The 24,465-nt window shown below is 39.6% G+C and overlaps 1 protein-coding gene across 1 annotated transcript in view; it reads left to right on the forward strand.

Annotated features, from left to right (window-relative positions):
• The first annotated feature begins 1,000 nt into the window (after positions 1–1,000).
• Positions 1,001–24,465, forward strand: part of cubn (cubilin (intrinsic factor-cobalamin receptor)) — a 61,061-nt gene continuing 37,596 nt past the window's right edge. Inside the window, exons 1-23 of the mRNA XM_056434757.1 lie at positions 1,001–1,122; positions 3,443–3,572; positions 4,971–5,066; positions 5,284–5,322; positions 5,753–5,854; positions 6,686–6,789; positions 7,599–7,725; positions 8,690–8,858; positions 10,699–10,830; positions 11,116–11,211; positions 12,057–12,181; positions 12,631–12,823; positions 13,306–13,424; positions 13,657–13,891; positions 15,507–15,688; positions 16,309–16,471; positions 16,963–17,153; positions 18,393–18,549; positions 19,506–19,681; positions 20,447–20,612; positions 20,770–20,995; positions 21,620–21,750; positions 22,834–23,023. Of these exons, the coding sequence (XP_056290732.1) occupies positions 1,001–1,122; positions 3,443–3,572; positions 4,971–5,066; positions 5,284–5,322; positions 5,753–5,854; positions 6,686–6,789; positions 7,599–7,725; positions 8,690–8,858; positions 10,699–10,830; positions 11,116–11,211; positions 12,057–12,181; positions 12,631–12,823; positions 13,306–13,424; positions 13,657–13,891; positions 15,507–15,688; positions 16,309–16,471; positions 16,963–17,153; positions 18,393–18,549; positions 19,506–19,681; positions 20,447–20,612; positions 20,770–20,995; positions 21,620–21,750; positions 22,834–23,023 (3,371 nt within the window). The remainder of the gene's footprint in view (positions 1,123–3,442; positions 3,573–4,970; positions 5,067–5,283; positions 5,323–5,752; positions 5,855–6,685; positions 6,790–7,598; positions 7,726–8,689; positions 8,859–10,698; positions 10,831–11,115; positions 11,212–12,056; positions 12,182–12,630; positions 12,824–13,305; positions 13,425–13,656; positions 13,892–15,506; positions 15,689–16,308; positions 16,472–16,962; positions 17,154–18,392; positions 18,550–19,505; positions 19,682–20,446; positions 20,613–20,769; positions 20,996–21,619; positions 21,751–22,833; positions 23,024–24,465) is intronic.

Here is a 24,465-nt window from a genome sequence, read left to right on the forward strand (position 1 = left end):
TTTTGCTTTTACTCATGCTGTGATCCTAAAAAATATTTTTTAAATTATTATTTATTATCTGTCAATGTTTTATGTTGTATGTCTAAAACTTAGTTTAATGTGCTGGTGCTCTCTTGGCCAGGGACCTCTTGTAAAGGAGATTTTTACAAGACTTTTCCCAGTTAAAGACATTTATTTTTTATATTTTTGTAATTAAGATTTTATAGAATAGGACAAAAGACAATACATAGATATTAACACCTAGAGGACGACGAAAACAGTGGACAAAACTTCCAAAAAGTCAGAGTATTGAAAAATTAAATGCGTGTGCATGTGTGAGCTTTTTTTAAATTTAAAGAAACAAAATACATAGATGAGGGCAGATGTATATGTATGAGCGTATGCATGTACGTGGAATTGAATTGGTTTTCAGACAAGGAAAAATAAAAAATAAAAGAATTAATATTCATTAACTCATCACTAAGACGAGTGTTGTCAAGTTTGTGAAAACATCGTGAATGATGACCAGATGTAGTGGTGTTCTGTTGTGTTGTAAATGATGGATGAAGTTAGTTTTTCCATTGAAATATATTTCCCGGTTAAATACATTTAAATAAATCACGAAAATAATATTATTTACCTGAAAAAACTGCACGATGAAGAATAATACTACGATTGACATTATCGAGAATTTCGCAGTTGACAGAGAAAAGTATTGAAAATTCTCCAATCACAACTTCCGTCTGTCATAAATATGGAGAAAAAAAACATTTTATGAAGCTAATTTGGAATTGGTCGTTCTGACGTCGGCACATTAAGTCCCACGCGCCGGGTTACTCATCGGCTACGATCATGTGAGGGCCGTTCTCACTCAATAACAAAGTGAACCAGCCGAGGCCCGTGGAGACGTTCTTTATGGCCGTACCGTCAGGTCAAAGTCTCAGCCGGAGCATCAGAGTGCGGCAGCCCAGCGAACCCCAGTAAAGTGGACCGGAGTGGCCAGGCGACCAGGCATCTCTCTATGGCTGCGACTCTGCGGCTCTCGTGGCCGTTCTTCATGCTCCTCTTCCTCCTGGTGGGACTACAGGGGGAGACGAGGGACACGGCACCCAAACCCGACGGCAGGAGCGTGGCCAATGACCAGTGAGTCGAGCTTCGTATCGAACGAGACGTATGCCACTCTGTGATAAGCTAAAAAGTCAAAAAATAATTAACATTAATAATAATTCATTGTTTCTTTTCTATTACTACTCAAAAAATGGGTATATTTATATGTAAACAATGTCTATTGGCCCTAAATTTAAAAGATGGGAAAAATGTGTGGTAATGGTTTGGACTGAAGTGAGACTAAAGGTGTTGTCAATATGTTAAACTCAGTCCAAACTGAAGTTATTACTATATATACTATATACTATATGCTTTAAATAAGAGTCCAACCAGGCAGAGTCATTTCTGACCCCAGAGGACCAAAGGTCATCACAATCAGGAGGACATTACGAGGGTTTCATTAAGAGTGACCATCAAGTCCATGAAGTGATGAATCAGAAATGATCGTTATTCAGCACAAAAAAAACAGCTATTTGATATAAAAAATAATTTTCTAATATATTTATTTTCATTTTAGTGTTTTCAAATTAAGGTTTTTAAAAGCATAATTCATCAATATATCTTATTATGCCAATTTAATGCTGTATGTGTGTAATAATATGCCTTTTCATGATTATAGTCCCTACAGAGATGATTATCCCACTTGTTTGCAAGGCTCCAATTGGTCATGGCGAACTTGTGCTTTGGGTTCCTGAGCACCTTTAGAAAGATAAATAGCAGACAGCAAACCAGGTGCAATTCGTCAAACAATGTATATCCAGAATTATTATTTGAACACTTATAAATGCCTTGCTATAACATATAAACCCCTCAGAGAAAACAATCAATACAACTCTAACCTAACTCACGATAGGTATATGTACAGAGGTGGTAACTGTGTCTTTATTAGGACTAGATCAGTGGTTCTTAACCTTATTGGAGGCACTGAACCCTGCAGGCTTCATCAGTGCATGAGCCGAACCCTTCGTAATTGGAAAAATACAATATGACTTCTTCAAAACATAGGTATATATTCTATGAGTGCACAAAAGGAACCACGCATCATAGTTCTACACACAATCACTGTGTTCAAAGAGCAAAACCAACAAAACGTGAATTTCACACAAAAACATAATGTAATGAATATTTACTCCAAATCAATGTGACTTTTGCTGTTGCCTTTCAGATATAAGTTCAGAAATGCACGGCTTCACCTCGACCAATGCCACTCTCGTATCATTTTCGCAAAACAAAAGTCTGTTCCTTTTCTTAGTTTTCATGTCGACCGTCCTCGAAAAAGGATTGGAGAGAAGAAAAAATGGCGTGTTGCCAAAATTTCGGCAGCCAATTTTCTCACAACCGACAATATGGCCCGACATCGCTCGTGTGAACCGGGCTGTACCGTGTGTGTCTTGACCTCTGCCCGACCTCCGAGAGTGACTCACCGAACCCCCGGGTTCGATCTAACCCAGGTTAAGAACCACTGGACTAGATTAAACGTGATGGACTAAATGGATGCTGCTTCCCATGACTCAAAGGAAACGAAGACGCGATTACGAGACTCGGAGGGGAACTCGTGGAGACAGCAGGAAGAGAGTGCAGGGTACACGTAAACGCAGAAACTACGGGAAGACACGATCCCCGTTACACCAGACCTTCAGGAGCAGTCAGACAGACTGAGGACTGTTGTTGTTGTGTGTATTTTTATTTAGTTAATCAAATACAATATTATTCGATATAATATACAAAACAGAAAGACTGAAAAGGTATAGGTAGAAGCAAAACAATGCTTATATATTCCTATCCTAAATTAATATCAAATAAATCAGAAAATTAATATTAAATAAAGAAAAATAACAAAGAAAATAAAGAAAACTATATATATACAGTATATATATATATATATATATATATATATATATATATATATACAGACATACATCCACATACATTTTCCATATGAATACATTTCAATCACACTCTCAAGAATTGTTTTAGAAATAATTCCTTTGAAAACCAAAAACGAGTTCACCATTCTTATATCCATTTTAACATTATTCCATAATTGGACTCCTACAATAGAAATACATCTTCTTTTAATCCCTTTTTTAACCTATGGGATTCTGGACGGAGGTATATTATTGTACCTTAAACCTTTTCTACGGTCATAACTCTGGTTGATCTAAATTCAACTGTTGTGTACTAAATCTATCAACACACACACACACACACACACACCTACACACACACACACACACACACACACACACACACACACACACACACACACACACACACACACACACACACACACACACACACACACACACACACACACACACACACTGTTGATGGAACCGTTGCTTTGTCCCTGTAGGCCTCGCATGCTGTCAGATGATGGACACCTTGTCTTCTCAACCGGGGACGGGAAAGAGATCCGCTTCCAGACGTCAGGATCAGGTCTGGTTAAGGTGGATAACGAGGATCTCACTCAGCTCCTGAGTCAGGTGAGTTTACCAAGACCATCCTTTACTAACACACGGCACCCGCCATGTGAGGGAATACAGGAGTCCAACAGGAATGAGTCCTTTATCAGCACTAAGGTCTAACAAGACCAGTACAGAGATGAGTCCTTTATCAGCACTAAGGTCTAACAAGACCAGTACAGAGATGAGTCCTTTACCAGCACTAAGGTCTAACAAGACCAGTACAGAGATGAGTCCTCTATCAGCACTAAGGTCTAACAAGACCAGTACAGAGAGGAGTCCTTTATCAGTACTAAGGTCTCACAAGACCAGTACAGAGATGAGTCCTTTATCAGGACTAAGGTCTAACAAGACCAGGACAGAGAGGAGTCCTCTATCAGCACTAAGGTCTAACAAGACCAGTACAGAGATGAGTCCTCTATCAGCACTAAGGTCTAACAAGACCAGTACAGAGATGAGTCCTCTATCAGCACTAAGATCTAACAAGACCAGTACAGAGATGAGTCCTTTATCAGGACTAAGGTCTAACAAGACCAGTACAGAGATGAGTCCTTTATCAGGACTAAGGTCTAACAAGACCAGTACAGAGATGAGTCCTTTATCAGGACTACGGTCTAACAAGACCAGTACAGAGATGAGTCCTCTATCAGCACTAAGGTCTAACAAGACCAGTACAGAGATGAGTCCTCTATCAGCACTAAGGTCTAACAAGACCAGTACAGAGATGAGTCCTTTATCAGGACTAAGGTCTAACAAGACCAGTACAGAGATGAGTCCTTTATCAGGACTAAGGTCTAACAAGACCAGTACAGAGATGAGTCCTTTATCAGGACTAAGGTCTAACAAGACCAGTACAGAGATGAGTCCTCTATCAGCACTAAGGTCTAACAAGACCAGTACAGAGATGAGTCCTCTATCAGCACTAAGGTCTCACAAGACCAGTACAGAGATGAGTCCTCTATCAGCACTAAGGTCTAACAAGACCAGGACAGAGATGAGTCCTCTATCAGGACTAAGGTCTAACAAGACCAGTACAGAGATGAGTCCTCTATCAGGACTAAGGTCTAACAAGACCAGTACAGAGATGAGTCCTTTATCAGGACTAAGGTCTAACAAGACCAGTACAGAGATGAGTCCTTTATCAGGACTAAGGTCTAACAAGACCAGTACAGAGATGAGTCCTCTATCAGCACTAAGGTCTAACAAGACCAGGACAGAGATGAGTCCTCTATCAGGACTAAGGTCTAACAAGACCAGGACAGAGATGAGTCCTCTATCAGGACTAAGGTCTAACAAGACCAGTACAGAGATGAGTCCTCTATCAGCACTGAACTCACTTCATTAATTCACATGCAGGATTTCTTCAGGAACTATTTTATCTTCAGCCTAAACTGAAGTTTCTGTCACGTCTGATTTCAGATCAAAACCAACAAAGGAGACATTAACGACATCAAGGTGAACGGAGGCGGAGTTTCCCCCGAAGTCACCAACAGACTCAACCTGCTCGATACCAAGGTAAGACATTCAAGCTTCTTCATATGTTTAAATGAAATACAAATGTAAATCACATTTTAACTATACCAATTGCCTGTAACCAGTCTTGATGGACCTTTGTTGATGTTATCCAACAGACCGTTGTGGGTTTATAATGAAATATATTATATATATATTTGTCTTGTCCTGAATGTTCTGTTCACATGCCGTTCAACATATTTCCTCTGGTGCATTCCAGGTGTCGACACTTGAGACTAAAGTGACTACACTTGAATCGGTAAGATATTTAATTCAAACTGTTTGTTGTAAAGCAGGGGCGTCAAACTCATTTTCAACGTGGGCCACATCAGCATAATGGCCGCCCTCTTAAAGGGCCGGTTGTAGCTTTATAAACTACTCAAACATATTGTTAAATAACTCTCTTTGCATTTGATTATTGTTTATTTGAGTGTAGAACTATTGTACATAAGAAAACGTCGCTAATATTATAACATACATCCATTTAATTTTAAACCTTCAAAATAAAAGCTCAGGATATTTTTCTTCAATTTCTAAAAGAAAAGGGGATCATGTGTCTTTCAAGCTGTCAGGGGCCACGTAAAATGACGTGGCGGGCCTTGTGTTTGACGCCTGTGTTGTCAAGGCTCAAAACTGAAGACTGTACCTCACCCATCATGTTGCCTTTCTTCTCCTCTTTTCTCCTCCAGACGGTCCAGAGGTTGTCTTGCAGCAGCAACCCCTGTCAGAACGGAGGAACATGTTTGAACCTACTCAACTCGTACCACTGTCTGTGCCCCGGCAACTGGGCTGTGAGTTATATCCTGTTTATTACCTTTGCATTGAAAATGTGGAAGGTTATGTTTTGATCGCCGTGTATTTATTTATTTATTTGTATGCGTGTTACTCGCATAACTCAAAAAGTATTAAACCGAATTGCATGAAATTTGGTGGGATGATTGGTTATTATCCGAGGACCATTTGATTAGATTTTGGGATCGATCGGGTTAAATTTCAAGGTCAAGGTCATGAAAAGGTCAAACTCTTCTTTTAACCATAGCGCGGTCAATTTTTATCCAATTGGCATGCAACTAATGCCAAAATGTTCATAATTCAATGCCCAATCTTGTGATATGCGAAGGTATGCGCTCTACCGAGTGCCCGTTCTAGTTACTGTTGTTTTGGATTAAAACAACCAGGAACTGAAAGGTTTAACTGGAAATGTGGGAAATGTATACGTAAATTTGTCAAAAACAAGTGGAGCGGAGAAGCAGACATTGCTGACGCGTGAGCATTTCTAAAGATAGTCAGCAAAACGTTCTTAAAACAAGATTTAGCTGAAACATATCCTAGTCAGTTGCCACCAGATGATCAGTGCTATATTTCTAGAAAGTCATATATATATTACAGTCGCTCCAAATACATACATAACAAAATATAAATCTAGATCAATTGATAAAGCACAATACAAAAGTAATTATTTGTTTCTTTGAGAATATCATCAGGCATTGAATCATACAAACACAATGAAGGTGCGTTCAATGACGACACAACCGGGGATCATTTGAGTTTTGTCTCATCTGTAGTTGTGTGTGTGTGTGTGTGTGTGTGTGTGTGTGTGTGTGTGCTTGTGTGTGTTTCAGGGTCCTACCTGTGCAACAGATGTGAATGAGTGTCAGCTGTATTTGGGGACATTACAGAGTTGCCAGAATGGAGCAACCTGTTTCAACAACCCTGGATCATTCAGGTACGTCTCAAGCATCCCATAATACTCTAATGTAATTCATATGGAGCACTCTATCATACTAGACACCCAGGTGCTCCACACGAGTGAAACGTTTTATTTATAGAGCACACGTCCATTGGCCAACAGGCCTTTCCTAGTGTGTTCTACCAGATCAGCCCACCAGAGGGCAGCAGGTAGTTGTTTGTCCCTTGATTAATCGTGTGTGTGTGTGTGTGTGTGTGTGTGTACGTGAGTATGGAGGACTTAAAATGTAAATAAATGCATGAATAAATACAGGAATAAATAAATGCTTAAATAAATGTATAAATGTTTAAATAAAGGGTTAAATGAATAAATGATTAAATAAATGTATACATGTTTAAATAAATACAGGGTTAAATGAATAAATGATTAAATAAATGTATAAATGTTTAAATAAATACAGGAATAAATTAATACATGCTTAAATAAATGTATAAATGTAAATACAAGAATAAATAAATATAAGTTATACCTAAACAGGACATCATTAAATAAATCTATTTCTACATTTCTGTATTTCTTTATTTATTTATGTCTCTATTTATGTGTCCACACGTATTTCTTCATTTATTTATGGATGACATTCATGTGTCCTTGTATGCAAATGGACTGGGGCGGTTTTGACAAAAGTTGCCACACACTTTGCCACACGAACAGACATTATCTAACATGCACAGTATGTACTGTATAATTATCTAGCTTTAAAAAAAGAAGTTTGTCTTTATTCTAAATGCTTCATGGTGTGTATTCCTGCATGTATTGTAATAGTGTTCTCTGTTTCTGTGCAGTTGCACCTGCTCTCCGGAATGGTCCGGGACGCTCTGCACGGTGCGTTACGACGACTGCAGGAATGCCGGAGCGGACCTGTGTGTGCACGGCACGTGTATCGATGCAGACCGGCTCACAGCTGGACAGGTAACCGGTCACCCAACAAGTCCAGTCCAGCGTCACACTGGAGTCACAAGCACCATGATGAACAAAAACAGCAACAGATTAATATGATGTTTCCATATGATTTGATCTGACATTGTGCCCCAAAAACAATTTCCATCTTCCAAGCCCTGTTTTGGAAGATATGAACCCACAGTAGGATCTTACAGGCACAGACAGCTGGAGTTACCTTACAGGTGGCAACTTTATTAATTGCGTTATTATAACTCAGCACATGATCCCCATTAATACAGCAAGCAAGTGTGAGGAAGATCATATGAGCTGTTCTTGTTTATGATATGTGAAGAACAGAGAGACACACATACACAAAGACAACCAGGTAGACAGACAAATATATATATAAATATATATATTCATATAAATACATATATATATATCTAAACATATACATAAATAAATATATATAAAATAGAAATAAATATATGAATATACATAAATATATATATATATATAAATAAATATATATAAGTATATATACATATAAACATAAATATATATATATATACATTAATACATATATATATACACTCTCTCTCACACATACACACACATATACACACACACACGCACACACACACACATACACCCCTCTGGGGTAGTTTCAGTGTAGTGAGGCTTAGCTCACTACATGTTCCAAGGTGCCTGCTCAACGCTCCCAATACGAGAGTTTAAAGTGGTAGTTTAAAATCCTTCTTTCAAGCCAAAAAAAGACGGCCTACCGTTACAGTAAAAATGTGTTGAAAACAGTTAATCTTGTCATACTGCTGATATAAGGGATATCACTTTAAACCTATTCCATGACCTATAGTCATGTGAACCACTGCTCTTATATCGACAGTCCTCTATGATTTCATCTGGTTGTGTTTTGCTGTCGAATGATTTTTGAATGATAATGTTCACACTGTGACTTCTCCCCCTCAATGAACAGCCCAGGTATCAATGCATTTGTGAGAGTGGCTGGGACGCTCCGGCCGGGAACCCGTCCTGTGTGTCTGACGTGGACGAGTGTAACCTCCCCAACAAACCCTGCTCCTCCAACCCCGCGGTGCCCTGCTACAACACCCAGGGCTCCTTCTACTGCGGAGGCTGTCCAGCTGGTGACCGCTCACACCGGCTTATTATCATTATAACATCTTTCATTTGCATTGAGAGGAATAGAAACAATAAGGCATCAAAGAATAACTGTATTACAATCAACATTTATGTATATAATATATAATAAATATATATATGAGTGAATATACATATTTATATAAATAAATATAAATAAATAAACATATATAAATAAATACATATTTATATGAATACATACATAAATAAATAAAAATAAATACATATAAATACATATATCTATAAATATACATAAATGAATATATATATATAATTATATCTATAAATAAATAAATATAAATACACCGTCATTTATCTGCATGGCAGCAATTTGGGAGATGTAGCAAAAGAACTCACTACATCCATGGCTAATGTGACTACTTGGTTAACGCAATGTTGTTTACAACTCAATATATCCAAAACTGTGTGTATGTTTTTTACCAAAAGAAACTCTGATAGTGTAGAACCGGATGTTTTTGTATCTGGGGAGAGGCTAAAGGTTGTATCTGAATACAAGTACCTGGGAGTACTTTTTGATTCAAATCTGTCTTTCAAATCACAGGTGAAAAAAGTTTGTCATCGGGTAAAATTCAATCTATCCAATTTCCGATTCTCGCGCAACTACATGTCAACAGAGGCAGCTAAAACATTCATGCATTCAATGGTTATTTCCCATATCACCTACTGTTTAACAACCTGGTCACATGCTAGTGCCACTACGCTCAAACCATTACAGTCATTATACAAGCGTACACTCAAAACTCTTGATAAAAAAAGTTCTGTCTCATCACTGTCCTATTCTAAAAAATACAACTTGCTTAGTTGGGATAACTTGATTAAATATGTGCACGTCTGTCTGATGTACAAAATCATACATGGATTGACCTCTCCTCCTCTCAAACAATTTGTCACCACACGAACTGGATATCGGCTCACAAGAGGTGCAGCAAGAGGTCATTGTATCGTCCCTCTCAGGAAAAGTGCTTTTAGTCATGCTGCTTTCTCAGTACAAGCAGCAGTTCACTGGAACTACATTCCAGGATCTATCAGAGAGCTACAATCATTCAACTCTTTTAAAGCAGAAACAAAGAAATGGTACATTACTACCCAGCTCTGTCAGCACTAGACTGTAACTACCTCCTCCATCTGTCCAGGTTGGACTTTCATTTTGTCTGTCTGTCAGTTGTTGTCTGTCTGTTGTCCGGTCTCTGTATGTCTTGACTTGCTGGTCGGTCGTTTACTCCACCTGTGTGTCTTCTCTTGTCGTTCACCTGTTTGCAGTTGTATGTCACATTTAGTCTGTAAGCTTTTATGTTGTATCTCTGACATTATGTTTTTATTCTGTCCATTTTAACATTGTTCTCCCTTATTTTATTTGCTTTATCTGTAGATTGTATTTGCAATCTTATGTTTTTAGGTTTGTTCTTAACATCAGCAACATTGGGACTACAGATGAAAAATAGCCTCTTGGCTAACTCTGGCACATTTACTGCAATGTTTTTATCAATGTGCACTGTCCCTTATTAAATAAACCATTTAAATAAATATATATATATATAACTATATTCATAGATATATATATATATTTATGTATATATATATTTATATATATATATATATATGACCAAAGACGCAGATTCTTGTTTTATCTCATTAAAACTTTTGGAACTGCCATGTTTCATTTGTACTTGAATTTTCTGAATTGCCACTGTGTGTCTATAGCTGTGTGTGTGTGTGTGTGTGTGTGTGTGTGTGTGTGTGTGTGTGTGTGTGTGTGTGTGTGTGTGAATGTGGCTTATCATCTGAAAACCTTCTACTATGTCTCAGGTTGGCAAGGAAACGGCTACAGCTGTCGGGATGTGGACGAATGTTTGACGAACAATGGCGGCTGCTCCTCCGCCCCCGTGGTGCAATGCCTGAACACCATGGGCTCCTTCCACTGCGGGCTGTGCCCCCCAGGTATGAGGGGGGGGGGGGGGGCGGGCTCAGTGCAAAGCATCTTGGGTTGAAAAAAAAGAAAGACGTAATATGCAGCATTTTGGATATAATATATAGTATATACAATTCATTTTATGAACTTAAACTTATATTTTGATGAATATTTATTAAATAAGTATTTTCAAAGGCTTTTTAATGGATGCTCATTATAAATATATTTAAAGAAAATCTCACATAACCCCTAGAGGGCCAGACTCAGAAGCACCAGCTCACACATGAGTTTTTAAAGATCTTCCTCGTGTGCAGGCTACGAGGGCGACGGGAGAACCTGCACGCAGAGCAACGTCTGCGCCACCAACAATGGAGGCTGCCACCCGTTGGCCACCTGCTCCGCCAGCACAGGTACAAAAACACATCGACAAGAATGTATTACTTGTGTCTCGGGGAAAAAATATTATAAAAATGAAAATAAGCTTATATATATATATATATATATGTAAAAATATTACATATAAATATATTTTCTTTTTGTTATATCTATATTTATATATATATAAATATTTAAAATATATATATATATATAAGGCTGGTAATATTATAATTTTAAAAATAATTTTGTTTTGTATATACTATTACCAGCCCTATATATATAACAATATAATTTGTGTTGTTGTTATGTTATATATGTATATGTATGGTATGTAAATATATACATGTATATATATATATACTGTATTTATATATATATGAAAAAAATATATGTATATATATATGTTATAAATGTATATATATAACAAAAAATAAATATTACCAGCCTTATATTTATATATATTTTTTTGTTTTATATATACAGGACTGTCTCAGAAAATTAGAATATTGTGATGAAGTTCTTTTTTTTCTGTAATGCAAATAAAAAAAAAAAATGTCAATTTTGGATTCATTACAAATCAACTGAAATATTGCAAGCCTTTTATTCTTATTTTATGCTGATTATGGCACACAAGTATATATATATAAATTGTTTATATAATATAATATTATTCATACAAAATGTAATATAAAATATTGGGCCAGCCCAATCATTTTCTTATAGTATCTTATGAATAAAAGTACTGAAACACTTTTAACTCTATTTGATTTAAAGACATTTATATAAAATATAATATGATTTAAGTGTTCAGTTACTGTGTCACATCATGACACCATGCACCCTCCTCCTCCTCACTCCACCATCTCACCTCCACCAGGCACCAGCCTCCCGGTCTGCACCTGCCCCCCAGGCTATATCGGCAGCGGTTATGGACCGGCTGGCTGCACCCAGACCAGCAACATCTGTCAGACCAGCAACCCGTGTGTCAACGGGCAATGTGTGGTGAGTGGAGGACGTGTGGCTGCGATGAGAAACATGGCTCTGACTTAATCTGCCATCAAATCATTTAAAAAGATAAAGCCGGTGAAAGAAGTGGATTCATCTTTTAAAAAACAGCTTCACGGTTTTACCCTTTAAATGTCAACAGAGCAAATCACACATTTCCTGGCTGTAATTATTGTGATTGTAAGCTGTGAGACGAGTTTATTTTACAGACGCACAAAGTAAAAGGCAAAACAGCGCCGCTCTCTTAAAGAGACAATGCCCCTCTCTTAAAGAGGCAGCGCCCCTTTCTTAAAGAGACAGCGCGCCTCTCTTAAAGAGACAGCCTCGCTCGGTGCTGACCAATGTAAATAAGGTCTTCAGATTTGTTTGCGTTATTGTGGTCATAGTATGAATCAATATTCTCCTTCGTATCAATAAATTGACCGGTGCACTACTTGCCGTCACAGGCCACCTCCTCGGCTTCTGGCTACATCTGCGATTGCAACTCCGGCTGGGAAGGAGTCCACTGCGACCAGAACATCAACGAGTGCTCGAGCAGCCCGTGTCAGAACGCCGGAACCTGCACCGACGCCATCGATGGATTCACGTGTTCTTGCACCGCCCAGTGGACCGGCCCACTCTGCCAGAGCCCACAGCAAGGTAAGGGAAGAAGTGGAGTGACTGGGAAGATGAAAGGAGGGATGGGCAATAAAGAGGTGGAACAGGCAGGAAGCATCAGACCCAGCCAGGTCCAATGGACCCTACGAGACGTGAAGTCCCAAAGACTCCGGAGAGGAAGTAGAGTTAGTAATGTGCAATGGAGAGATAGACGGATGAGATCAGGCCTTTGAGGCATGAGGCAAAGAGAAGGAGGCAGGGCCATTGGGAAGGAGGTCAGGTGTAGACCAACGGCTGGATGCAGGAAGCAGGGACAAGGACCCAGAACCAGCTTCAGACCCAGCCAGGTCCAATGGACCCTACGAGGCGTGAACTCCCAAAGACTCCGGAGAAATGAAGAGTTAATAATGTGCAATGAAGAGATGTACATTCATCCATAAGGAGAGAGAAGAGGAGAGAGGTGCTCAGCGTATCCTAAAACGTGCCCAGCAGCCTATCAGCCTCCTCCATGTGTGTGTTGACAGTGTGTGGAGGTTACCTGAGTGGCCCTGCTGGTTCCTTCAGTTATCCCAACACCCCGGGTCACGATGAATACAACCACCAGGTCAGCTGCGCCTGGGTGATCCGCGTTGACCCCAACAAGGTAGGTCTTGACTTACTTCCTGATATGTCACAGCGGTAGTTTCAGGTCCAGAGGAGATCCTCGACATGGATCATGGTGTTTAATGCTCTGCTGAGATCTCTGGAAGCCCTACATATGATGTTAAAAGTGAATTCTTACCCGTCTACCAATCAGGGAGCGACATCATCATCTTCTTACAACCTCTTGACTACCGGATGAGCCCTTTGCCCAACGCCTTCTCTCTCTCCTTTAGATTCTGCGTATCACCTTTCCGTTCTTTGACCTGGAGACCAGCGCCAACTGCAACTTCGACTTCCTTCAGATCCACGACGGGGACAGCGCCTCGTCTCACATGCTCGGGAAATACTGCAGCCAGAATAACCCGCCGGAGCTCCTCAGCTCCCACAATTCTCTGTATTTCTGGTTTCGCAGCGACCAATCGATCAGCGCCGGTGGCTTCACGGTCGCTTGGCAGTCTCAGGACCCAGGTAGGGTTTTCATCCACTCTGGTTTAGGTCATGAGGAATCCTCCGAAGTCACTCGCGTGACATGTAATGGCTGGTTGAGAGGTCACCTGAGGCCCTGAAACCCTCTGAGTGAGGTAACCTGAGGGGAGCTCTGAGGATTCACATGGTTTCAACCCATCATTCATTCAGTCCCTATCAATGTATTGGATGTTTACCGTCAGTCAGAATGTACATCCTGGATGTGTGTCGTCTAAACTTAAAGTTACTGCCTTTAGGAGTTGTCTGTAATGTTTAAGTGTGAGGACAAAAAAAGCGTAATGATAAAACTAGACTGAAAGAAATCAACGATATGGAAAGAATGACCTTCCTTTTGTGACTGAGAAGGGACATGTACACAGCTAGATGGACAAAATGGACAAAATATATGTCAAAATAAGGAAGTCGGCAGGTGACACGCCCCCCCTAACCTCACAGGATTTAGGGCTTTGTTAGCGCCATGAATCAGTATCTCATAAAAAGAAAAGCCCTATGTTTCACCAAGATGCAGCCCATATATATAAGTTCAAAACTAAGTTAAAGATACCCTGTGAAAAGATTTCTTTGAATATATTTTGTAATAGAGATCTGTTTGTTACTGACAACGTTGGTGAAGTGTTGCGTGGTTGTTGTTGTTGTTGTTGTTGTTTCCTTATTTATAATTATTTTCCTGCTTTAACATTTATATTTTTGTGTTTCCTTATGTCTCTTCTTGGCCAGACGCATGGTTAATTTTTACTTTATATTTACTTGTTTTTATTTTTATTATTATTATGCATTCTCACTTCTGAAGGTTGTATTTCTGTAAAAATACCAAAATAAAATAACAAGTAAAAAAACAAACAAATAAACAAAAACAAAATAAAGAAAGAGAAATGATAAGGAGTGGAGTAACCCTCGGCCTTCTTTTTGGGAGCAGGAGTTTTTTAAAATTTCAGTATATATCCATAGTATTTTTATATAACCACTGTGACACACAGTTGATATCAGCTGTCACTGATGAATGAAAACATGACCCGACACATTATTACTGGATTGGACTGTAAGTTTACAATCACGTCTTTTGTTGTATATATATATTTAAAATATTTAACAAAAGTTTCATCTTCAGTTGGCCCCTGTGCATAAATATAATTCAAATATAATCCATCACGCAGCAGATTCCTCCACCGGTCCGGTGAATGTTGAATTAATGGACTTTGCCTCCACTTGTTGCCTCGGTGGTGAATCGTGGAGTTGGCGCTTCTTTTTTTTTCTCCACTCAGGGGCGACGGTAAAAAAACCTCTGATCAGCTTTTTTTTAACTCGAAAAAACAAGTTCCCATCTCAGGGTTAGTCCCCTCAGAGTCCAGGCTGTGGCTCAGCCATGTGTCTGGTCTCATGCTAACAATGGCAAACTGTGACTAACACAACGATACAACAATGATAGAATCATTTAACTTTAACAAATGAGCCACAAAAAACACAATATAATGATAACAATGAAACTGTTTCCTCCTTTGTGAACTCTCTACATCTATAAACTGCTCAACGGTTTTAGTGTTGCAGCTCACAGAGATTTGAAGGTCAAAGTGTGACATCTGTTGTCGTCTTATCTTAGTGTGCGGAGGCGAACTAACCGCCAGCTACGGCAACATCAACTCACCCGGTTACCCTGGCAACTACCCACCGAGCAGAGACTGCTACTGGACGGTGACGGTGGCGCCCGGCCTCCTCATCACCTTCGCCTTTGGGACTCTCAGCCTGGAGCAGCACCCCGACTGCAGCTTCGACTTCCTGGAGGTGAGACGTGCCGGGTGGGGTCAAAACAAACGAAACAATCACATTTAATGAATAAACTTACTTCAAGTGTCCAGTCAAATGAACACTGCACTTCTAAAGCAAAGCATAAGCCAGATTACATCACTCAAACCCAACCACTGGCTCCCGATACCTAGAATGACATGGATGTTTTTATTCCGTTCGCCCCCTAGTGGCGTTAATACGTACAGTGGTAAAATGTTAGGGCCTCTACAAAAAGTATACAAACTATTTGCTTCCCATCCACCCACCTGTTCTCATTAGCAGGCACCCACCCATATGCCTTTTAAGGGTACGGTGCCACCCGGTGTTCAAATGTAGGAACTGCATGTCCCAATTCACCTGGTGATTCCCTCAAAGATAGAAGAAAGCATAAAAAACTACATTTTGGCTCCAACACCTTGTGTATGTAATCTTGTGTTTTTAGGTTTGTTTTGTGACCATCTGCCTCTTGGGATTACAGATGAAAAAATATCCTCTAGGCACGTTTACAGAAATGTTTTAATTAATGTGCACTGACCAAATAAACCAAAGTAAAAAAAAGAAGAAGCTCTAGTGATTCCACTTCATGCCTGAAGTCGTTCTTCCTCCAATCATCGTAGATCCGGGACGGTGTTCTCACTGAAGATCCGGTTCTGGGGAAGTACTGCCGGACCGAGTCCCCGCCCCCCGTGCAGTCCACCGGTCCAGCTGCGTGGATCCACTTCCACTCTGACTTCAGCGTCTCCGACCGAGGCTTCCACATCACGTACACAACCACACCAAGTACGTACCTGTGTGTGTCGTCATGTAACACATGACACGTATGCAAGATATGATATATAAATATACATATATTTATATATTTATATTTATATATATGTAAATATAAATATATATATATATATAAATATATGTATATATATATATATATAAATAAATATATATATGTAAATATAAATATACATATATATATATATATGATATATATATATAAATATATATATTATTATCTATATATATACATATAAGTTATTTTAATTTGATATCAAACAGGAACGCCAACACCACCCTGGCATCTGGACTTTTACCAGAGAAGTCACAATAAATGTGACTGTGTGCAGATCATAATTTCTCTGTACTCGTAAATTACTATAAAATTATAATTTCAATGCTCTTGGTAATGAAACCCAAACAAAATAAGCAATTGCCCTCCTATCCAGAGCGGTGTCAATGTCTTTATGAAGCTGCTCACGCTGAGATGTGTCGTATCCTAGGCGACCCTGGCTGTGGAGGAACCTTCACTCAGAGCGAGGGCATCATCATCTCCCCCAACTGGCCCAACGACTACGCCCACAACCGCCAGTGCATCTATCTGATCCGTCTGCCGGCCGGTGAACGAGTGTCCCTGAACTTCACTCACATGAGCCTGGAGACTCACGGCAGCTGCAGCTTTGACTACGTGGAGGTAGGACTCCTTTATGACGTACATCCTTGTTAATTTCTTAAATAACTAATAAGTAGTCCAACCCCATGTCTTGCAAAATACATTAAGACGCAATACGTTTTGAACTGTTCCGATTATTTTGTTAATTAACAACCGATTTTCTTTTGGTAGGGCCATCTAATCAGTTTCAGCAAACATCCCATAATGATTCAATGTAAAAAAAATAAAACACGCATTGATACTTTGTAGTTAAATATTTAACATTTATTTAACATTTATACTGACACAATAAGGACATTTTATTCATACAATTCAGTATAAATAAATATATATATATATATACATTATAATATTCTGTATAATATGATATATAAATACCATATCAAATATACATTATTAAAATATATAAATACATATAATTTATAAATATAATTAATTTACTTATAATATATATATATATATTTACATATATATATATACATATATACAGGACTGTCTCAGAAAATTAGAATATTGTGATAAAGTTCTTTATTTTCTGTAATGCAATTAAAAAAACAAAAATGTCATGCATTCTGGATTCATGACAAATCAACTTAAATATTGCAAGCCTTTTATTTTTTTAAATATTGCTGATTATGGCTTACAGCTTAAGAAAACTCTAAAATCCTATCTCATAAAATTTTAATATTTCCTCAGACCAAGTAAAAAAAAAGATTTATAACAGCTGAGTGTTTGTCAAGGCTCAGGAAACCCTTGCAGGTGTTTCGAGTTAATTAGACAATTCAAGTGATTTGTTTAATACCCTACTAGTATACTTTTTCATGATATTCTAATATTTAGAGATAGGATATTTGAGTTTTCTTAAGCTGTAAGCCATAATCAGCAATAAATCAGAATAAAAGGCTTGCAATATTTCAGTTGATTTGTAATGAATCCAGAATGCATGACATTTTTGTTTTTTTAATTGCATTACAGAAAATAAAGAACTTCATCACAATATTCTAATTTTCTGAGACAGTCCTGTATGTAAACACATTTATTACATAAAAATATGTTTTCGTTTTGTTGTATATATATATATATAATATATATTGTATATATATATATATAAAATATATATTTATATATAAATATATATATATATATATATTATTTAGCTCAAGTTAACAATGCTTCTTCCTTTTGCCGCAGGTTCATGATGCTCAAGGTTTGGGAAGATCTTGACTTTTTTCTCCTTCCTCTGCTTCTGTTTCATTCCAGGTCCGTGACGGCAGACTGGAGAGTGATCCTCTGATAGGGAAGTACTGTGGAACGACTCTCCCGGCGCCCGTCGTCTCGTCCTCCAACTCCCTGTGGGTTCGCTTCAAGTCCGACAGCTCAGTCAGCCACGCCGGTTTCAGGGCCCTTTATACCGTCGGTGAGATGCCACACACATCATGCTTATATGTTGTTTCTTCTGTTGTATATGTTTTGAGAAAATCAGCAGGGGGCTATGGCAGGAGTTAGTTAGTCATGTGCAATGGAGAGGCGTAAATTCATCCATCAGGAGAGAGAGAAGAGGAGAGAGGTACTCAGTGTATCCTAAACGTCCATAAGGAGAGAGGAGATAGGTGCTCAGTGTATCCTAAACGTCCATAAGGAGAGAGGAGATAGGTGCTCAGTGTATCCTAGAGGAGAGAGGTGCTCAGTGTATCCTAAAACATCCATAAGGAGAGAGGGAAGAGGAGAGAGGAGCTCAGTGTATCCTAGAGGAGAGAGGTGCTCAGTGTATCCTAGAGGAGAGAGGAGCTAAGTATATCCTAGAGGAGAGAGGTGCTCAGTGTATCCTAGAGGAGAGAGGTGCTCAGTGTATCCTAGAGGAGAGAGGAGCTCAGTGTATCCTAGAGGAGAGGTGCTCAGTGTATCCTAGAGGAGAGAGGTGCTCAGTGTATCCTAGAGGAGAGAGGTGCTCAGTGTATCCTAGAGGAGAGAGGAGCTCAGTGTATCCTAGAGGAGAGGTGCTCAGTGTATCCTAGAGGAGATAGGAGCTCAGTGTATCCTAGAGGAGAGGTGCTCAGTGTATCCTAAGCGTCCCCCTCAGCCTCTCAGCCTCTAGCAGCATCTCTAGGTCTGGACCAGGTGAACCTGGTTCAGGTCTAACTATCAGACCATCAAGAGGAAAGTCTTCAGTCTCCATGAGGTGACTGAGTCTGCCTCCAGGACTGAAGATGGAGCTGGTTCCATAAAAGAGGAGGAGCTTGAAACCTGAAGGCTCTGGCTCCCATCCTACTTGTTAGGACTCTAGGGACCACGAGTAGCCCAGCATGTAGTGAGGCAGGGTTCCATGAAGAAGGCGTTACCCACTGACCCACCATTAACCCTTTCTCGACCCAGACTGTGGAGGTATTTTGTCGGGGACTGGGCAGCTACGCTCCCCCTACCACCCCAACGCCTACCCCCACAACAAGGCCTGTGTGTGGGTCATCAACCAACCGGAGGGCTTCGTGGTCACACTCAACTTCCTGTCATTCGACGTTGAGGGAGGCTCCTGCGCTTTTGACTCCGTTGAGGTGAACACAATGTAAACAATGTGAATCCAGCTGGTGTATCTAAATATAAAATTGACCACTAAAAAAAAAAAGATGCTTCTTTTGTTTAAAAGATTTACTTTCCAATTAATTACACAAAAAACATCCAGAGCATTCTTCATCACTTCTTCCTATTTTTATTATGATTATTGTATTATGATTATTATAATTGTTGTTAATTGTTGGCATTGGTTATACAAAGATTGTGATCCAAAGTACACACCTATATTTATATTTATATATACAGTATATATAAATAAATATAAATAGGTGTGTCCATATATATAGAAAATATATTTATGTATATGGACACACCTATATATATATATATATTTATGTATAAATAGAAATATATATATAGGTGTTACCACATATATAATATTTATATATTTAGGTGTGTCCATTTTTGTTTCAATACATTTGCATATATGCAATGCATATATATATTTATATATATATAGACAATATATATACATCAACAAACAAATCAAATATACAAATCATTGAAGTAAACAATATAAACAATATATTATATATAAAACATAGCAAGCAGAAGGACGGACAAGCATTCAGACACACACACACAGAAAAAATGTATCTCTGATGTCACATTTTTTCCTGCTATATGTTTTTTTGTGTGTTATGCCACTAAAAAAATAAAACCAAATATTTAGCTTTCTTCCTCCACATCGTGGAGGGATCACATAGTGCGTGACGTGTCATGGTGTCATGTCCTCTGTCCTCCAGGTGAGGGACGGCTCCACCTCCAGCTCTCCTCTGCTGGGGACCTTTTGTGGAGCCGAGGCCCCCCCCCGGCTGCAGTCCACTCAGAGGTCCATGTTCATCCGCTTCAAGACCGACTCCTCCATCAGCAACCTCGGCTTTGAGGCCGCGTACGGCTCGGCCCTGGAGGGTGAGACACATATCGAGATTTAGTCTCCGATTGACTCCCAATTATAATGTTTATTAGCAAACATTTGAACAGACATAGCGTACACCTTTTATCTTTCCACTTTTGAAGACACGTACGTGGTTTGATCCACCCTGTTGTCCTCTCTCTCCGGGCCCAGGCTGCGGGGACACCCTGTCCAGTCCTTCGGGCACCATCACGAGCCCCGGCCACCCCACCAACTACCCCCACGGAGCCCACTGCACCTGGTACATCACCGTTGCCCCGGGCAACCTGGTCCGGCTGTCGTTCGACTCCTTCAACATCGAGTACCACGCCGAGTGTAACTTCGATTACCTGGAGCTGTACGACAATGGCACCGCGCAGACTGGGACCAAGATCGGAAGGTATGTATATATATATATATATATATATATATTTATAAATAACTTTGCGAAGCGTCCGATGCTTTGTGTTTCTTCTACTCTCAGATGTGTGGATAATAATAATAATAATAAGTTTATTTATATAGCACCTTTAAAAACAATGTTTACAAAGTGCTCCACAGAGAGTCAAAGCAAAACAAATAGAATAGCAAGAAACCAATATTACATTTAAAATATATATTAAAATTAAAATTTAAATAATAAATTAAAAATAAATTAAAAACAGACAAACTAAATTAGGGGAACCAAATTTCTGCAAAAAAATACCAGATCACTTAAAAGCTGTTCTATAAAAATGGGTTTTAAGAAGTGATTTAAAAGAAGTTACTGATTTTGCGAGCCTTATCCCCTCCGAATCCTTTGTGTTGTTCTCCTCTCAGACGTGTGGATGCTCTGTGTTCTCCTCTCAGACGTGTGGATGCTCTGTGTTCTCCTCTCAGACGTGTGGATGCTCTGTGTTCTCCTCTCAGATGTGTGGATGCTCTGTGTTCTCCTCTCAGACGTGTGGATGCTCTGTGTTCTCCTCTCAGACGTGTGGATGCTCTGTGTTCTCCTCTCAGACGTGTGGATGCTCTGTGTGTGCAGGTACTGCGGGCGCTCGGTGCCTCCGTCCATCACCAGCACCGACAACCTGCTGACGCTGCTGTTTGTGACGGACTCCAGTTTAGGCAGCGAGGGATTCTCTGCCAGCTACGTGTCCATCGACGCCGCCACAGGTACGCCGCTTACGGCCTTTCTCTGTCTTTCCTAAGTAAATAAGGTTTGTTTATGTTTCTCTAATCACAGACAAAGTGTCACAAAGTTCAGGAGGGAATTAAATCAATTTGGCAAATAACAGGGGACAAAACATTTCATCAGTTAAAGAACAAAAATACAATACACAGTAAAAGTAAGCAAGTAAGTAAGTGGTAAAGTGAGTGGGCAAGCAGGTATGGTGTGTGGCAGTGAGTGAGTGGCAGTGTGTGTGTGAGTGGTGAGGCAGTGTATGTGGCAGGTGAGTGGGTGTGAGTGTGAGCAAGGTGTGGGTTGGTGAAGTGAGTGGGTGGTGTGGTGAGTGAGTGAGTGCAGTGAAGTGAGTGAGTGTAGCAGGTGTGTGTGAGTGAGGCAGGTGGGTGTGTGAGTGGTGGTGAGTGAGTGGGTGTGTGAGTGAGTGAAGCAGGTGGGTGAGCAGGTTGGCAGGTGAGTGAGTGGCAGGTGGTGAGTGAGTGTGTGAGTGGTGAGTGGGCAGGTGGTGAGTGGCAAGGTGGTGGTGTGTGAGTGGGCAAGGTGAGTGAAGTGTGTGAGGTGTGTGAGTGCAAGTGAGCAGTAGGTGTGTGAGTGAGTGAGCAAGTGAAGCAAGTATGTGTAAGTAAGTGATGTGGTGCAAGGTAAGTAAGCAAGGTAGAGTGGGTGGAGTAGGCAGGTAAGCAAGCAAGTGGTGTAAGTGAGTGGCAGTGCATGTAAGTGCAAGTGCAAGCAAGTAAGTATGAGTGTAGCAGTGTAAGTGGCAAGTATGTGGCAAGTAAGTGAGTGTATGTAAGCAGGTAAGTGCAAGTGGTATGTAAGTAAGTAAGTGAGCAAGTAAGTAAGTATGTAAGTAAGTAAGCAAGTAAGTAAGTAAGTAAGCAAGTAAGCAAGTAAGTAAGTAAGTATGTAAGTAAGTAAGCAAGTAAGTAAGTAAGCAAGTAAGCAAGTAAGTAAGTAAGTAAGTAAGCAAGTAAGTAAGTAAGTATTTAAGAAAGCAAATAAGTATGTAAGTAAGGAATCCAATGAAGACCAGGAAGTCCACCAGGTTGCTCTTTAACCTTCTCTCTCATCAGACTGTAGCGAGACCTTCACTTCCTCTACCGGCTCCTTCAAGTCACCCAACCACCCGGCCTACTACCCCAACAACAGAGACTGCATCTTCAGGATCACCGTGGAGGTCAACATGCAGATCATGCTGAACTTCAGCCGCTTCGAGCTGGAGGGCCCACCTCCTTCCTGCGCCTTTGACTTTGTTGAGATCAGGTAAGGATGAGATGAGGTTGAAGAACGTGTCCGTCTTCAGAGATAAAGATCTTCTTCGTCAACATCAGAGCGTAACTTTCTGCTTGCATGTGACTAAAGTTCCTTCGGAAGCCATTTTAATAAGATACTGATGTTTGACTTTGTTTGGTTGACTTTGGTAAAGCTACAGAATCAAGTAAGAACAGATCCGTATCACCCAGATACGAATGGACTGTATAGAACCCTTTTAGTCTTCTGACCACTCAAAGTGCTTTCACAATACCTTTTATTCTTACGCTGATGGGAACGGCCTCAGTGCCTCCTGCCCAGACTAACCCACACACGGCGTCGACACAGCTACACGAGCAGTTTGGGGTCAAGTGTCTTCGCCCAAGAACACATCGACGAGGGCTATCGGAGCCGGGGAATCGAACCGCCGATCTTCTAATTGAAGGACAGCCCTGCTCTACCACTGAGCTGCAGTCATCATGGACAGAGACCCAGTGGATAGAGTTAGAGTTACACGTCTTTACTGGTTTTCAAAAGACAGAAGAAAGTGAGAAACCAGTTAACCACTCAGGGATTTGACTCCACGACACATCTTCTGAACTAAAAACACACTTTTACAACTATACCTCGAATAAAAACAGATTAGCACTTCACTGGCACTTGAATGGTATTACTCATGGTATTACTCATGGTATTACTTATGGTATTACTTATAGTATTACTCATGGTATTACCTATGGTATTACCTATGGTATTACCTATGGTATTACTTATAGTATTACTTCTGGTATTACTCATGGTATTACTTATGGTATTACCTATGGTATTACTTATGGTATTACTTATGGTATTACTCATGGTATTACTTATGGTATTACTTATGGTATTACTTATGGTATTACTTATGGTATTACTCATGGTATTACTTATGGTATTACTTATATTACTATGGTATTACTCATGGTATTACTCATGGTACTACTCATGGTATTACTCATGGTATTACTCATGGTATTAGTCATGGTGTTACTTATGGTGTTACTTATGGTGTTACTCATGGTATTACTCATGGTATTACTCATGGTATTACTCATGGTACTACTCATGGTACTACTCATGGTATTACTCATGTTACTCATGGTATTACTCATGGTGTAACTCATGGTGTAACTCATGGTATTACTCATGGTATTACTCATGGTATTACTCATGGTGTTACTCATGGTATTACTCATGGTATTACTCATGGTATTACTCATGGTATTACTCATGGTATTACTCATGGTATTACTCATGGTATTACTCATGGTATTACTCATGGTATTACTCATGGTATTACTCATGGTATTACTCATGGTATTACTTATGGTATTACTCATGGTATTACTCATGGTATTACTCATGGTATTACTCATGGTATTACTCATGGTATTACTCATGGTATTACTCATGGT

The sequence above is a fragment of the Pseudoliparis swirei genome, chromosome 16, assembly GCF_029220125.1.
Source record: "Pseudoliparis swirei isolate HS2019 ecotype Mariana Trench chromosome 16, NWPU_hadal_v1, whole genome shotgun sequence".
Taxonomy (NCBI): domain Eukaryota; kingdom Metazoa; phylum Chordata; class Actinopteri; order Perciformes; family Liparidae; genus Pseudoliparis; species Pseudoliparis swirei.